General features: G+C 35.5%; 3 protein-coding genes across 5 annotated transcripts; all 3 read right to left on the bottom strand.

Moving 5' to 3' along the window:
- Nucleotides 1–1265: 1265 nt before the first annotated feature.
- LOC137807910 (large ribosomal subunit protein uL15x) lies at nt 1266–1914 on the bottom strand. The gene has a single exon (XM_068608761.2). It carries the CDS (start codon nt 1902–1904, stop codon nt 1464–1466), a length of 441 nt encoding a protein of 146 aa, XP_068464862.1. The 5' UTR covers nt 1905–1914; the 3' UTR covers nt 1266–1463.
- Nucleotides 1915–3726: 1812 nt separating this feature from the next.
- On the bottom strand, nt 3727–11052 carry LOC137807911 (P-loop containing nucleoside triphosphate hydrolases superfamily protein). 3 transcript variants are annotated; one of them, XR_011080614.2, is made up of 11 exons: nt 10744–11022; nt 10156–10661; nt 9873–10052; nt 9626–9787; nt 9385–9539; nt 5687–5779; nt 5422–5507; nt 4720–5345; nt 4514–4597; nt 4124–4357; nt 3727–4044 (listed from the first exon to the last, which is right to left on the bottom strand). XR_011080614.2 is itself a non-coding variant. In XM_068608762.2 (10 exons), the coding sequence occupies exons 1-10, from the start codon at nt 10797–10799 to the stop codon at nt 3932–3934; spliced, it is 1812 nt and encodes a 603-aa protein (XP_068464863.2). In that variant the 5' UTR covers nt 10800–11052; the 3' UTR covers nt 3727–3931. The 3 variants fall into 3 exon arrangements, 1 of the variants encoding a protein (XP_068464863.2); XR_011080613.2 differs by having other exon boundaries at nt 4514–5345; XM_068608762.2 differs by lacking the exon at nt 4514–4597 and having other exon boundaries at nt 5119–5345; nt 10744–11052.
- A 1303-nt stretch (nt 11053–12355) lies between these two features.
- On the bottom strand, nt 12356–14731 carry LOC137805654 (U-box domain-containing protein 36). Its single transcript, XM_068605595.2, has 5 exons — nt 14141–14731; nt 13665–13783; nt 13418–13536; nt 12989–13179; nt 12356–12729 (listed from the first exon to the last, which is right to left on the bottom strand). The coding sequence occupies exons 1-5, from the start codon at nt 14637–14639 to the stop codon at nt 12701–12703; spliced, it is 957 nt and encodes a 318-aa protein (XP_068461696.2). The 5' UTR covers nt 14640–14731; the 3' UTR covers nt 12356–12700.
- Between the last annotated feature and the right edge of the window lie 323 nt (nt 14732–15054).

The following is a 15054-nucleotide window of genomic DNA, read 5'->3' on the forward strand; positions in this document are numbered from 1 at the left end:
TTCAGAAAGACTGTTTTACGCTTCCTTTTTTCTAATGACTTCAGGATTATCTTTTCCAGAATTTTTTTTCCACCAGAACATACTTTCTTTCCTGAATTCATGAAATGTATTCTGTTTCGAAATGTATATAATAATGTATTTTCTAAATTAACTTTTTCAGATTCCACATTAAGGGCACAATGAGAAGAAATTAGATGGGACATTTGGTCATTTTACCTGTTTAATGGGGATGCAGGAAGAAACACCTTACTTTTAAAGAGTGCTCAGCAGCCGTGTTTAAGCAAGGCTATTCTCTTGAGCAGACATCAATGGCTTACGTTGCTTTACCACAAATTGGAGACAGAGGGCCCGATTTTTGTTTATGGCCAATGAAGCAGTTGTAATACCCCTCTGAATGCACCCCAAGGTTGAAATTGCGAGAAAACTCCTGCTAATAGCACCAAGGGAGAAATAAGAATGGGATGACAGTGAACCAATGTTGAGAGTTTCACTACATCCCCATCCGTCAATAGACATTAAACCCATGGGGGTGCTCACAAAGAAAGCTTATATCTCGCCCAAAAACGACTCAAGTCCATCTTGGAGAATAAGGAGTTCGCATACTAGAATTAAAATAACTTGAAGTGTCCACAATTTACAAGGCCCCAACAAGTAAATAGTTTTAAAAGCCGCAAACAGAGTAAAACTAGCATTGCACTTAACCAATTATGCATAATACCAATTCAAAAGAAATTAAATAGGTGACATGAATAAGTTCACGAGAAATTACACCGGCGATTGAGAGGAAGGGCTACATGGAAACAAGAGTTTCATCATATGGAATGTTGAAACTAAGAATCAAATTACACCTGATTATTACACTTCATTCAACTCCATCCAGTACCCATGTAAAACCTGATTAACACACTTAATTCAACTTCATCCAGGACCCATGCGTTACTTTCACTCTAATTAAAGAGTATGTAACGGCATCAAAAAATTGAAACAGTAAAGTCATTCCATTTAGTCGTGTTTCATTCCAATAATCATTAAACATCAAATTACAGAAACAAATTCATTTAAGGGTTAATAGAGAAGGCATAAAAATGAATAGAAATACCAAACATATACGTGTAAGCATATAACCAAGGCCCAACTTGCCCAAAATCACGGTTTTCTTACTTCCCTGAATCAAAAAAATTATATGAACACGTTTCGTAACGAATGTGGATGCATCTGAAAGTACGAATGATAAAGCACAGTCACCAGAGGAATACGCATCGATCGAACAATCAAGAGGTTCAATTTAATAGTGTAAACCACGGATTCGACAAAAATAACACGAAGCAAAAGAGATATAATCCAGAACATTGAGGATATAAAAACCATTTAAACTAATCAGGTCCAGACAGATAGAGATTGAAACAAAAACCAAAAACATATGACAAATAACAGATCTCAAAATCCTTTTAAACAAAAATAACCTAAGCGGTGAGAACAACGGCGCCACCGGCCTCCTTGATCTTCTTCTCAGCGATCTTGGAGATAAGTTTGGCCTTCACAACGATAGGCTGGTTCTGAGGCAAAACCCCTTTACCCAAAACCTTAAAGTAGCCGAACTGGGTGACATCGAGCAAGGGCGCCTTGTCGGCGGTGGCCTTGTCCTTGGCCTCCTGGGGGAGAAGGGACCAGAGCTTGTCGATGTTGACAATGGGGGCATAGAACTTGTTGCGGAGCTTGTGGAAGTAGCGCATACCCACCTTACCGAAGTAACCTGGATGGTATTTGTCGAAGAGGATACGGTGGTGATGCATACCTCCGGCGTTACCGCGACCTCCGGGATGCTTTCTGTGCTTTCCGATACGGCCGTGCCCGGCACTGACATGACCTCTCTTCTTCCTGTTCTTCTTAAACCTAGTCGTCATTTTCTCCTACTCTCTATCTGTTCTTCTCTCCCTCACTGTCTATATCTCACGGAGCGGCCGCACCATAGAATTAGGGTTTTGGCATTTATATAAGAAGCCTCGCTCGTTATTTTACTAATTTACCCTCCTCTTTTCCGCCCTTTTTCATTGTGGCTGTTATAATTTTCATTAACATCATCTTTGACATTTTTTTTATCACTTTTATTTTACAACCCTTTAATAATAAAATATTATATTTAAGTAATAAAAAAAATTATTAAATGTCAAATGAGAGTGTGAAAAAAACTAGAGAATCATATATCATTTCCCTTTTTAATATTCATTCTCATATTCACACAGTTCGTATGTTTTTCTTTAATTAAAAAGATTAATATGTGTTAAAAAATTATGCAATACTGTCATTTTTTTTCAATAAAAAAACTATTAAATAGTTTTCTCATAAGGCTTGAATCTCAAATCCCATTTCTTTACTCTCTATTGGCTTTCTTTTTTCTTCATGTTTGTTTTTCTCTCTTTATTACCTCGTTCCTTTTCTTTCTTTTTTAATCTGCGGCTGATTCTCAAGTTTTTCATAAATAAATAGTACGATGTAGAAGACTTATTAGACAATTTATCTTATGAGAATTTCAAATTCAATTTATTTTATTAAATTTGGATTAAATATTTTAAAAGTCCAAATGTTGAGCCTATCGAGATTTAACATAAGGACATGTTTAATAAATTTATCTTTCCAAATATTTAATATTTAATATAACTACATGTCTAAGGTTCAAACATTAAATTATAATGAAGTTAAAATAATATCATACTCATTGATCTATGTATTGACTGTAAAAAAAAAATAATTGTTACTAGTCGATGTTCAGTGACATTTGGAAATGAAAAAAAAAAAAGCCTCTAAGAAGCTTGGGTACTTTACATATTTTAATTTTATACAAATGTGGTTTAATTTTAAACTTACACGAAATAATATTATAATTTAAAATTTCTAAAAGTTAGTGTTATTAAAAATGATATTTTCAATGTTTATAATTTTTAATAACGAGAAACATCTAAGTAAGATATTTATTATCAAAAATCAAACTTATATTTATTAAATGTTGGTATAAAAACATTAAAATACATAAATTAAAAAGTAGTAAAGTTATTATCAAAATCAAATTTATATATATTACTGAATGTTGATATAAAAAAACATTAAAATACTGATTAGAAATGCTAATACTAATTTTAATACAGATTAGTCATATAGTTATACTCAATATAGTTGTAAACAAACTTGTTTTGGTTAATTTTATCTTTAATTTTAAAAAGCTTTAAAAAAATATCAATTAAATAACTGAATTTATATATTATAGTCGTGTTTGAATTTAGTTGACTTGTTATATAAAATAACACACTCAACCCAGTAATCGATACGACAAACTGAATCGTTTGAATTTAAATCTTGGTTATTTACTGAGTTGTAATATTATCCAAGCATTAACGTTAGAATTGGTAAAATAACAACTTACACTACCTTTGAAACTCATTGGTTAGTTAATGGCAAAGTATAAAACAGAGGAAAGAAAATTGTGTTAATATTTTTTTTTCTACTATTACAATAAATTTTAATTCAAAACTTCTATTTCACCTTCTTTTTTCAGTGAAATTTATCAAGAGGGTAAAAACATATATTTTCCATTCTCTCAAACCAAATGATAATTGGAGAAATTGAACTATACTTCTTCTCGATTTTAATATTTTCTCCCATGCCAAATTAGGGTAGAGACAGTAAATTAATATTTTATATTTCATCATCTATTATCTAGCTTTACTGCTCTTATCAAGTCAAAGGAGGAAATAGGTATATACATGTATCAATCATCCATGACATGCTTTCCAAACTTATGTCCTAGTAAAATTAATTTTTGTCCTAAATCCAACAGTGTGTTGTTTCAAATGTAATTGTGGTCAAATGCAAGCATGCTCAAAATTCAACCACCACAACATAGTAAAAACTCAATTTGCCTAAAGCAACACCAAAACTATAGATACTGCCAAGGCCTCTTCGAACCTAGAGGAATGGCATTGGAACCTGATGTTAAACCTCGATTTCCATAGCCTCCGCGTCCTCTTGTGCGAAAACTTCCCCCTGATCCTACAAAATTGTAAGAACTATTTACAGGGCATCCTAATAAAAATCGCAAACTTCAGTTTCAACAAGAAATTCTTATTACCAAATTGACCAGAACCAGCTGACCGAACCAATGCAGACAATGCAGGACTCACAACCTGACCAGCATCTTGTAAAATCTTGATCAGATCCCTAGCAAACTTGGCATTGCCGTGTGTAAAAAATGTGTACGCAGTTCCTTTGGCCCCTGCACGACCAGTTCGACCAATTCTGTGTACATAATCTTCCAGGCTTGATGGAAAATCATAATTGATCACACATTTAATGTCCTTCACATCTACAAGCAAAGCAGCAAAGCAACAAAGGAAACATCATAAGAAATTAAGAGTAAGGTTTAAATGGAGAAAATTTAAAAAGCCCTTATCCCTGAGCTGTAAGATTCTAGAGATCAAATAGATCAAACTCAACACATTCATCACATCAATGTGCCCACCTTAACCTTCCAGGGATAAGGAGCTACTTCACCATCATGCCACCCACATCCAATTATTGACTAAGCATGTATGAGTCGACCGGGCTGCAAATACAATCAGCTCCATAATTGTGGATGGGGGATCAATGACTACGTCCTTAAAAACGTATGACAGGCATATGATCTATATCTCTTCAGTCTACACTATCAAATTATTGATAACTAACCTCCAGTCAAGCATGTAAACCACCATGCATTAACCCATTCTATGAAATCTACAGGACCACACGTGATATGCTACCTCAGAAGTTATAGATCAATATCCAAGCCATATCAAAGGAACTCTGACCCAGGAATCTATATAACTTGACATCTAAAAAGTTAGTTCCCAAATTAACAGAAACATCTACTGATTGCAGCAAAACAATTTCACCTCAGTAAGTATGCAAGTTAGTAATCCCTTGGTCAAGTTACAGGCAGTTCCAACACACTAACAATATGGCCCGTACACACCCAAACCACAAATTATATCGAGGAGAACTGGACAGCAGCCGGCCAACTTGCCCTATGGTTAAAGTTTTAGACCTAGATAAAAAATCCTAAGCTTCTAAACACAATGATCCTACCAAGACCCCGTGCAGCAACATCAGTGGCAGTCATTATTGGACTTCTGCCACTCTTAAATTCAGCCAAGACCCAATCCCTCTCAGCCTGGTTTTTATCACCATGGATGGATAGTGCTGGCCACCCATCCATTCTCATTTGTCTCGTAACTTGATCACATCCCTTTTTAGTCTCCATAAATATTAGAACTCGGCTCCCGTCCATCACTTCTTTCAGCAGTCTGATTAATCTGCATTTTCAAGCTAAAGTGTTAATTTGGAAAGCATAAACACTTGTCACTGTCTATTATCACTGAGAACACAAACCTATTATATTTCTCCATGTCTGTTACAACTTCAACAACTTGATTTATAGATTGATTTGCCTTCAGGTTTGGTGACCCAACAATTACCTATAGGATCATGATATCCCACAAGAAAATGCACTCATCAATAATCACCCAAATGACATCTAATTAAGTCAATTCACAGCACAAAGATTATTGTTTTCTTTGAAAAAATAGCAAATACAAATTTAGATACCCATAAATGATAAATAAAAATAGAGAAGTGGAATCACTATTGCAGTAACCTTGTATGGATTGCGGAGAAACTGCCTTGACAGAGTCTCAACCTCCCTTGGCCATGTAGCACTCCATAATAATGTTTGTCTATCTGGTCGAATCTGAGATTTCAAATCACAAATTAATAAAATGTGCCTTTTATACATAATCAGTATGAAAACGACACATGTCATATAAGAATGTGATCAATATAAATCTATAAGTCATACAAACTATTCATGAGAATGGTCAAGACTCAAAATTAGAGGTTACTTAATAATACAATCACTAAAAAAAATTGAGCATATTTATCCATCTTGATCATTTAAAATTAAATATGATTGTGGTTCATATTGACTGTTTTTATTTCTCGCTATTAAATAAATATATGTATTTTATATTATTATGTGCCTTGTAATCATCAGTCAGTCTTTTTATGCCATAGCCGGTTAAGTAGGTGCAAAAGTCTGCACTCCTGCTATCACAAATGTACAGTTAATACTTGTAAATGTATAGCTAAGTGAAAACTCAAGTTTTCCCTCTAAAAAGTTCAGATTTAAGTTGATATTGGTGTGGGTTCCAATCCAGCTCTAATATTTCAGTCACCGCCATCACCAAGGTTATCAAACTCAAAAATCTATTAAAATTAGTTTACTTCATATGAAAAAAAGTATTTCAATAAAAAGATATGGAGTGTCCTAATCTTCCCAAGTTAAAAAGTTTCCCCAATTAAAATGTCCCAAATCTATTGTCGAATTAAAAAATTTCCCCAATCTACTACCCAATCTCCCCTATTAAAACAAGATTTCCCCTATCCATTGCCCTAATCTCCCCAATTAAAAAGCATCCGTAACAGCAACCAAAAATGCACCAGCACAGCCACCATGAAGAGTCTCACCTACTAGATGACCACCGCACAATGGAAACTCAGCAACCACACACAACCATCGCACAACCACTAACATGACCATTGCACAATCAAAACTAAGACAAAGGTGAGCACAAACAGAGGTGAGGTGAGCGATCATGGACAAAGCAAACGACCACGAACACAAGTGAGGCAACCACAAACGCAATGAACAACCACAGCACAGCGACCTCAACCACCGTGCAAACCCTAATCTGAACTCGCCAACTCAATCACAACCTCACGAGTTCATGGAGTTAACAACGAGTTTGCTCCTAAAACAACTTTGCTTCCAAGTTAACTTGTTCAAGGTGACTTGGAACGTAAACTCGAATGAGTTAACTTGCGAGTTTGATAACCATGGTCGTCACTGCTAGAGGTGGTTGCCACCTTCCATTGCCAACCACTGCAATCTGCCGCCACCCAGTGTTATCAATATCGGATAACGGTTTATATCGGAGACCCCAAAAACCCTTTACAGAATTATAACGGACAACATAACGGGTTATGGCGGAAGCATTACGGTTAAAAAAAATATAAATATATATAAATAACTTCAAAAATAATGAAAGTGTAGTGGCTGTCACATAGATAAAAAATGTGGTGTGTAATTATAATGTTTTAAATGGGCCCAAAATAGGGCAAAAAATCTAATTTAAGTAATTTGTGATTTTTTATTAGGGTTTCAGCGGCACATTGCTGCAAAGCATTCAATATTTAAATTATATTTAATTTTATTACGGTTTTTTAGGTTAAAGTTGAAATGGGCCTTTGGCCCAAAAAGCCTAATTTAAGTATTTTGTGATTTTTTATTAGGGTTTCAGCGGCACACTGCTGCAGAGAATTTAAATATTATTAGGTTAAAGTTGAAATGGGCCTTAGGCCCAAACTTAAGTTTCTTCAAAATTAGGGTTAGGTCATGCGTCGCCGGCTCAATCTTCCTTACGTTCAGCGCCGGCTCTGTCTTTCCTCACTTGTAGCGCCGCCGCAAGCCCTTTTTCCTTAAGCGCAGCCCCGCCGCAACTCCCGTCTTTTCTTCGCTTTTTTCGATATCTCTGATATCCGTTAGCACTCCGACATGGCAATAGCGGCACTTGACACCTTAGAAACCTTATGAAACGTCTTCTTTGGGTTCCTCTTAGAGTTCCAAAGCTGAAAAAGAGTGGGAGTTTATCTGAACTAATTGAATCTTTAGCAATGACATCTACTTGAAGAAGAAGAGGTCGTGCAATCCGTGGAGGATGTGGTGGTAGAAGTGGTTTCCCTTAATGTTCATAATATAAAAGGGTGGGACATACTCAAGAAAATTGTAATGCTTTGCTTGTCTTACCTAACATGGTGGTAGAATTGGTTGCCCTCAATGCTCGTACTATAAAAAGATGGAACATACTCAAGAAACTTGTAATGCTTTGCATGGCTTACCTGACCAAGCAGCACAAATATCTAAATCTGAAAAATTTAAGCCAAAGTTTTCTAGTGAGGAATATCACTAATATCTTAAGCTAAAACCCAAGAGCCAAGCCCAATCATCTTAGTTGTCAAGTGCAGTGTTATCACTTATCGACCATGACGTCGCCATGACGGATTTCGGTGGCGGAATTCCTGACCACCGCCACAACAAGGCGGTGACGAATCGGATTTCTCATGGCGGTCCATGGCGGCCGCTATTGCCATGTCGGAATGCTAACGGATATCGGAGATATCGAAAAAAGCGGAGAAAAGACGGGAGTTGCGGCGGGGCTGCGCTTAAGGAAGAAGGGCTTGCGGCGGCGCTATAAGTGAGGAAGACCAAGCCGCAGCAGCGCTGAACGTAAGGAGGATGGAGCCGGTGGCGCATGACCTAACCCTAAGTTTGGGCCTAAGGCCCATTTCAACTTTAACCTAGTAAAATTTAAATATTTAAATGCTCTGCAGCAGTGTGCAGCTGAAACCCTAATAAAAAATCACAAAATACTTAAATTAGGCTTTTTGGACCTATTTAAGTTTTTGAGCCAAAGGCCCATTTCAACTTTAACCTAAAAAAATCCTAATAAAATTAAATATAATTTAAATATTGAATGCTTTGCAGCAATGTGCCGCTGAAACCCTAATAAAAAATCACAAATTATTAAAATTAGGTTTTTTGCCCTATTTTGGGCCCATTTAAAACATTATAATTACACACCACATTTTTTATCTAGGTGACGGCCACTACACTTTCATTATTTTTGTATTTTTGAAGTTATTTTTATATATTTATATTATATTTCTTTTAACCGTAATGCTTCCGCCATAACCCCGTTATGTTGTCCGTTATAATTCTGTAAAGGGTTTTTGGGGTCTCCGATATAAACCGTTATCCGATATTGATAACACCGTTATAATTCTCAATCAAGGGAGAGTCAAGGTTCATCGATGTTGATCCATGTGCTTCTTTCCATATTTATAGTAATAATTCCTCATTTTCATCTATTTCTTCACCCAAATTTCCTCATTCAATCATTTTTCCAAACGAACCATTAAATCAAGTATCTTCCTGGGTCTTTGGTTCCACATGTTTTATAAATGATGTCACCCCATATCTACACAAACTTTCTACAAGAGCTATTAAATGTGTCTTTCTAGGATATTCTCATCAAAAGGAGTATAAGGGTTACTCTCCTAACACCAAAAGGTACAACTATGGTCCAAGACACGTGATCCTAACAAGGGAGACTTGAGCAGGAGGGGGGCTAAATTTAGTTGGCAAACTATAAGAAACACACAAATGGAAATAGATTCATGGCCTACAATTTTCCACTACTCAATAGTTACTAGTTACGGGTTAGTTGCAAACAGTACCTGGCCTACAATTTTCCGTATCTGAGGTTCAAAACCCATGTCCAGCATTCGATCAGCTTCATCCAAGACAAGGTAAGTCACTCTTTGAAGGTTTGTGTGCTGAGCTTCCAACATATCTATTAGACGACCAGGTGTAGCAATAACAATCTCAACGCCTACCAAGCACCAAAATCTAGTCATCATGTTCATGTTATTCCAAAATTATGATCATACAGTAGGTTACACAAGGTAAACCAAGTACCTCTTCTTAGCTCACGAATTTGGGGGCCCTTTGGTGCACCACCATAGATGCACGTACTTCTACAATTTGTTCGTGACCCAAATTTCAGAGCCTCTTCTTGAATTTGAATAGCAAGCTCTCTTGTCGGTGCTAATACTAAGACAATGGGACCATCACCATGTGCTGAAAAATCAGCAAACACATTTATCATAACATAATAAAATGGAAACTTAGCATATGACAGAGTCCGCAGGGAACCAATACATACACAGTCGAGGTTGAGCATTGACGTGCACTAAAGCAGGAAGCAAATACGCCAAAGTTTTACCCGAGCCAGTCTCAGCAATGCCAATTAAATCTCTACCCTTCATTGCCATAGGCCAACCCTGAGCCTGAATTGGAGTGGGCTCAGCAAAACCCAGATTGGCAATGACCTCAAGGCAATAATCTGACCCGACAAACAACATCACATCCAATTAGACAAAGAACATCAATAAGTAACATAAACAAGAACAAAAAAGACAAGGCAAGAGAATAAACAAGTGAAATACCAGGAAAATTCGCCTCGTGAAACATCCGTACAGGTTTCGGCACATCATGCCCTTGCACGGTGATCTCTCTACAAGCACGGTAATGCGTAACTTCTTGCTCAGTGATGGCTCTCACCGCAGGGCACTCAACGTAAAAATTCTTCTCAAAAGGGACCAAATTCCTAAAACTCTGCTTCGGAAGTGTAATGTTGTTCAAATCGTCCCTAGAAGAACCACCATCGTGTCTACCTCCTCTCCTGGAGCCCCTAAAACCTTGAGCCCCGCCTCTACCACCACCACGACCTCTTCCACCGCCGCTACGACCTATGTCGTATTTTCTATCACTCATGTGACCATTGCCCACTCTAGCACTACCTCGTCCTACGCTAAACCCCCCAGGAGGGGGCACAAATGATGGAATCGGAGCAAGGGGTGCGGATCCGAACCCGTTGGGTCTAAAGGCGCCGTAGGGAACCGCATCGCCGCGACCGCCAAAAGACGGCGGAGGAATAGATCTAACGAAATCACTATGACAAGAGAATGACAAAAACATTAGTTTTTTACGTTAAACGATTGCCAACGAAGAAAATAAAGAATAGGAGAGCGTACCTGCGACGACCATGAAAAGAAGCGGAATCAGAGTATCTATTCTCGTAAGGGTTCATCTCGCAAAACGCTAGGGTTCAGGAAAAAAAACCTAATCGAATGAATGTTAAGGAGTTGGTGGAAGAAAGAAAAACGAAAAGAAAAGGAATAAAATTAGAAGGGATTCCAGAACAGCAACGCTCAAGCTGCTATTTGACAGTGGAGGGAAAGGGACAGGGTTCTTTTACTTATAGACACGTCCTACTTTGCTGGTTTCCGTGCCAGTTGCCCATTCAAATTCTCGCCTCCACCTTTCAAACCTCTTGCATTTATGCACCAATATTTTTTTCTCACAAATAAGTAATTGTATTCTAACAGGATTTTGATTCAAAGTAAAAATATGTAATTCTGAGGATAAGAAAATTAATTTATTACGAAATTTAATAAAATTAGATATCATATTCATAAGTTCATTGATAAGAGGCCAACTAATTTGATTTTTTTGTACTTAGAATTGATAGTTTAAAAGATAAGTATAAAATCATAAAGGTATGTAAAATTATATAATTTTTAATTATTTGTATAAAAATTTACAATAATTTTAAACTTTTTTATATTTTTATTTTTCTCAAGTTTTTTGAAATTATTTTTCATCTATTCTTTTCATAGATCTTTTGTGTTACTCATCAAAATTAATTATACTTGACCAAATTTTGTTTTATAATTTTTTCTAACTTTCTTTCTTTGATTGTATATGTAAATATCCCAAAGTTTCACTTGTTTAATAAGTTAAAGAATTAATTTAGTTTAATGTTGCTTATGAAGCAGATAATTGTATGGTAATAGAAATTAGACTAAGAACAGGAAATTGTTGTGAAGTATTTTTTGGAATATGAAACTGCGTATTAATAATTTGACAAGTAAATATTGTTATTTAATGTGATTTCATACTAATTTAGGTTATTTTGAGTTCACTTTCTTGTTCCATTAAACTCATGAGTTAAATTTTTTTTATTGTCATTATCATCAATCTTAATCATTAAATTATCAGTTCTTTTTAGAAAAAATCCTAAATATATCTTAAATTACAATTCTAGAAAAAAAACAAAATTTCATTCTTCATTCTTAAACAAAAAATTTATTGATTTTCTTATTTTAAGAAGTCACAAGTGTTTTTCAACCTCTTACAACTTCAAATTAATATGGTTTTATTTAGATAATTTTAAATATTTTAACATTATGCATACGGGAATGAACTTGTGAAAGCAACTTAAGAAAAACAAAATGTTCCTAAAAAATGAATTTTCAATTGGTTTTTGATAAAAGGAAAAAATTCACCTAAAACTTAAAAATGACTCTTTTTAAGTCAAGAGTACAAAGATGGTAAATTCTTAACCGTATAAGAGTTAAGATAATGAGATTACATAAATTATACTTCGTGGAAAGTGAGTATTTATAAATTGATCAGATGATATTATTTGAGTTAATTGTTATGATCATTAATGATGATAAAAACTTGGTTAGGAAAGTCATGTAGTCGTCTCGAACTTCTGACCTTAAGGTGGGTAGATACACATACATATTGGATGTTTAAAACAAAATTATGATAAATATAATTTCATATTATACAAAATATTTTTTAATAAATAAAAAATTATTAATAATACACAATCATATAAGTAGCTTTAATTGTATTTTAAATTAAAAAAAGTTGTCTATACAGTTTACACAATAATAGAACATAAACTGTATCACTCATATATTTAAGACAGAAATTCCCTCATATCTATTTCCCAGACAAACTCACAGTATAGTTTTGTTCCCAAAAATAAATAATATGATGGACATGAGTTTTCTATGTAGTTCACACAATTACTTTAGGCCTATGCTTGGTGGTCCGATTTAGTTCCCCATGATTGAAAGTTGTAATTTTCATTCGTCAGTAGTTGACCCAATTCTTGTTTCTGTTGTGAGAAATGTACTATCTGCCATCATCTTCTCTCATGCACCCTGTATGTAAGCAAGGTATTGTAGATAGAGTGTGAGACTATGTAAAATGAAACATACTGCAACAAAATAAGAATGAAATGAAATATATAGCATAATAGCATGCATAATTTAATTTGTTATCGAAACATATATCATAATATCATGCATTGCTGAAATCTATACCTTCCCCGTATAGCTTCCCTGTCTAACTTATTTATTCTACATATCTTTATAGCAAGAGTTGAGAGAGAAAATCAATAGTTGACTGAAGTGGACTTGCCTGAAAAGCACATGCACGGTAAGAAGTTGCTTTTGGAGTGATTTTTACTCTGTGATGCTTGGCCATAGGATACCAAGCCATCCATGTAAGGATCAGACACAAACACCTCGCCGTTATAAACCAAGTTAACTTCGCAGGTATTCGGTGCATGTTTCTTTACGAACTCTCCTATGCTCAATTTGTTGTTGCGCCTAATCCAAATAACAAATTAGAGAAAGAAGATACAAATTCCTTAATCTTTGACATCTGCTTGTCACTTTCTCATATCAAGGACACTTTCTTCTAATTACAAAAAATGTGATTAGCTGGTTTTCTGACATATTATAGCTGCATTACTTGTTGGTGTGTCTAGCAGAACATGCCTACTCAGGATAAAATTTTACCCCATATCATCCATTTGTGAAAGAAATCCAAGCAGTGATAGCATACCGTGTGTAAGGTAGCTTTTTGATTCCAATGACAAGGTTGGTTATGTTAAGTATAGAGATGAGATCCAGAATTGCTTTTCCTGTGTCATTGCTCTCCAGAAGCAACGTTTCTGCTATTACCTGGGAGAGGAAAGAACACGGAGACAAATAGGAATTGGTAACAAAATTAGAATTAGATTAATTTAGTATGGTTTGTGGTCTAAATAAACTCTAGAGATATCATAGTCATAAAGGAATCAAGTCAGTACATTGGCTTCATTACTCATCTTAATGTACTTCTGCAAAAGATCCTTCCTCTTGTTGTTCACTTCATTCACGTATAGTCTTACTTGCTGTGGGGTCAGTTGACTTCTTTCTAACCTTCCAACTATCAGATATGTTATATATTACCACCAAGCACATATAATTTGAGGTTTTGAAATTCAGAGTTTGAGATGTATTCTTGATGGACAATTCACCACTTTGAAACATTCATGCTACAGTTTATACTAGATATGAATAGTATCATACAAGACAACATAAGTAAACTCAGTTATAGTAATATAGCAATGGCATATTGGTATTGTGTCGCTAAAGAGAGAGCATAATACTAAAGAATGACGTGAATTGTCTCTCAAGATGTAGGTGTCACTAGAACATATTCCAAAGGAAAGGTTCCCTACAAAATCTGTTGCGTGACAAAGTACTAGTCTACTGAACTCAAATGGAAAAGATTAATGGTTACCTGGAGTAGGAATCGATGTGATTGGAGAAGAGACGTGGATAAGAAAAATCCGGGAACCGGGAGAAACAGCATGATCAAGAGTCCATTTCACAGCATCCAAATCATCTTTGCCAACAGCGACATAAAGATCATCAACCCTTCTATCTTTGTTTATTGTTATGCTGTTGCCATCCTCAACTATTTCCACAATCTCTGTTGACAACGTCTGCATAGAATAGCGGCTATAGTCACCGTTTTCTTGGCCAAGCACCTCTTCATTAACCCCGTTTCTGGTACTAAATAAACTTTTGATTTCTTCAAATGCTCCAGAAATTTCAGGAGTCATTATTTCTTGGGAGTTATAGACGTAGGAATCTCTACCAGCAGTAAAATGGAAGCCATTAACTCCATTTCTGTCACTTCTCTTGAGATCCCCAAATACTTGCGCAGTTTCTGACAACCATATTGGTCTAGAATAGTAATCCTTTGCTTCTCTTGGGGTGTGATTCACATCTTCCATATCTCTGTCTCTGTCTCAACTTCTCTCACATTACAAATGAGGGTAGGAATACAAAGGAATTATTTGTTGATTCTAAATTGGCCTTAAGGCTTCGTTGCTATCAAAGCCTCAAACTCTCTTTTGTCAATTTAAGTAAATATTTTAAGGTGAAAACTTTTCTGTCAATATCAACAGTTCATTGGACATGTCATACTATGCTGACCCCTTTTGCATTTTTTTTAGCGTGTGTGGCAATAGTGTCTTTTGGCTATTAGTTGTAACAATGTAGGCTTCTTGCTATAATCGCTTTAACTTTAACCCTTGAGAGGGTTAGTTAGGACCATATCATTTTTGGCTATGTACTTCTAACTCTGAAAGTAAGGTTTTGGTGTACTAGTCTTTGAGAAATCTAGCATAGTTTCTAAGGTCATAATGG

Source organism: Phaseolus vulgaris, chromosome 3, assembly GCF_051622355.1.
Source record: "Phaseolus vulgaris cultivar YP4 chromosome 3, ASM5162235v1, whole genome shotgun sequence".
Taxonomy (NCBI): Eukaryota; Viridiplantae; Streptophyta; class Magnoliopsida; order Fabales; family Fabaceae; genus Phaseolus; species Phaseolus vulgaris.

Bases quoted from the DNA above. Each gene is read 5' to 3' on its own strand.
- LOC137807911 (XM_068608762.2), bottom strand. From the start codon at position 10,799: ATGAACCCTTACGAGAATAGATACTCTGATTCCGCTTCTTTTCATGGT. The intron at 10,053-10,155 runs GTATTTCACTTG...TTGTCGGGTCAG, and splicing joins TCACGAGGCGAATTTTCCTG to ATTATTGCCTTGAGGTCATT. The intron at 5,780-9,384 runs GTACTGTTTGCA...TTGAAATCTCAG, and splicing joins TACGGAAAATTGTAGGCCAG to ATTCGACCAGATAGACAAAC.
- LOC137807910 (XM_068608761.2), bottom strand. From the start codon at position 1,904: ATGACGACTAGGTTTAAGAAGAACAGGAAGAAGAGAGGTCATGTCAGT.
- LOC137805654 (XM_068605595.2), bottom strand. From the start codon at position 14,639: ATGGAAGATGTGAATCACACCCCAAGAGAAGCAAAGGATTACTATTCT. The intron at 13,784-14,140 runs GTAACCATTAAT...CATATCTGATAG, and splicing joins CACATCGATTCCTACTCCAG to TTGGAAGGTTAGAAAGAAGT. The intron at 13,180-13,417 runs GTATGCTATCAC...TATTTGGATTAG, and splicing joins AAAAAGCTACCTTACACACG to GCGCAACAACAAATTGAGCA.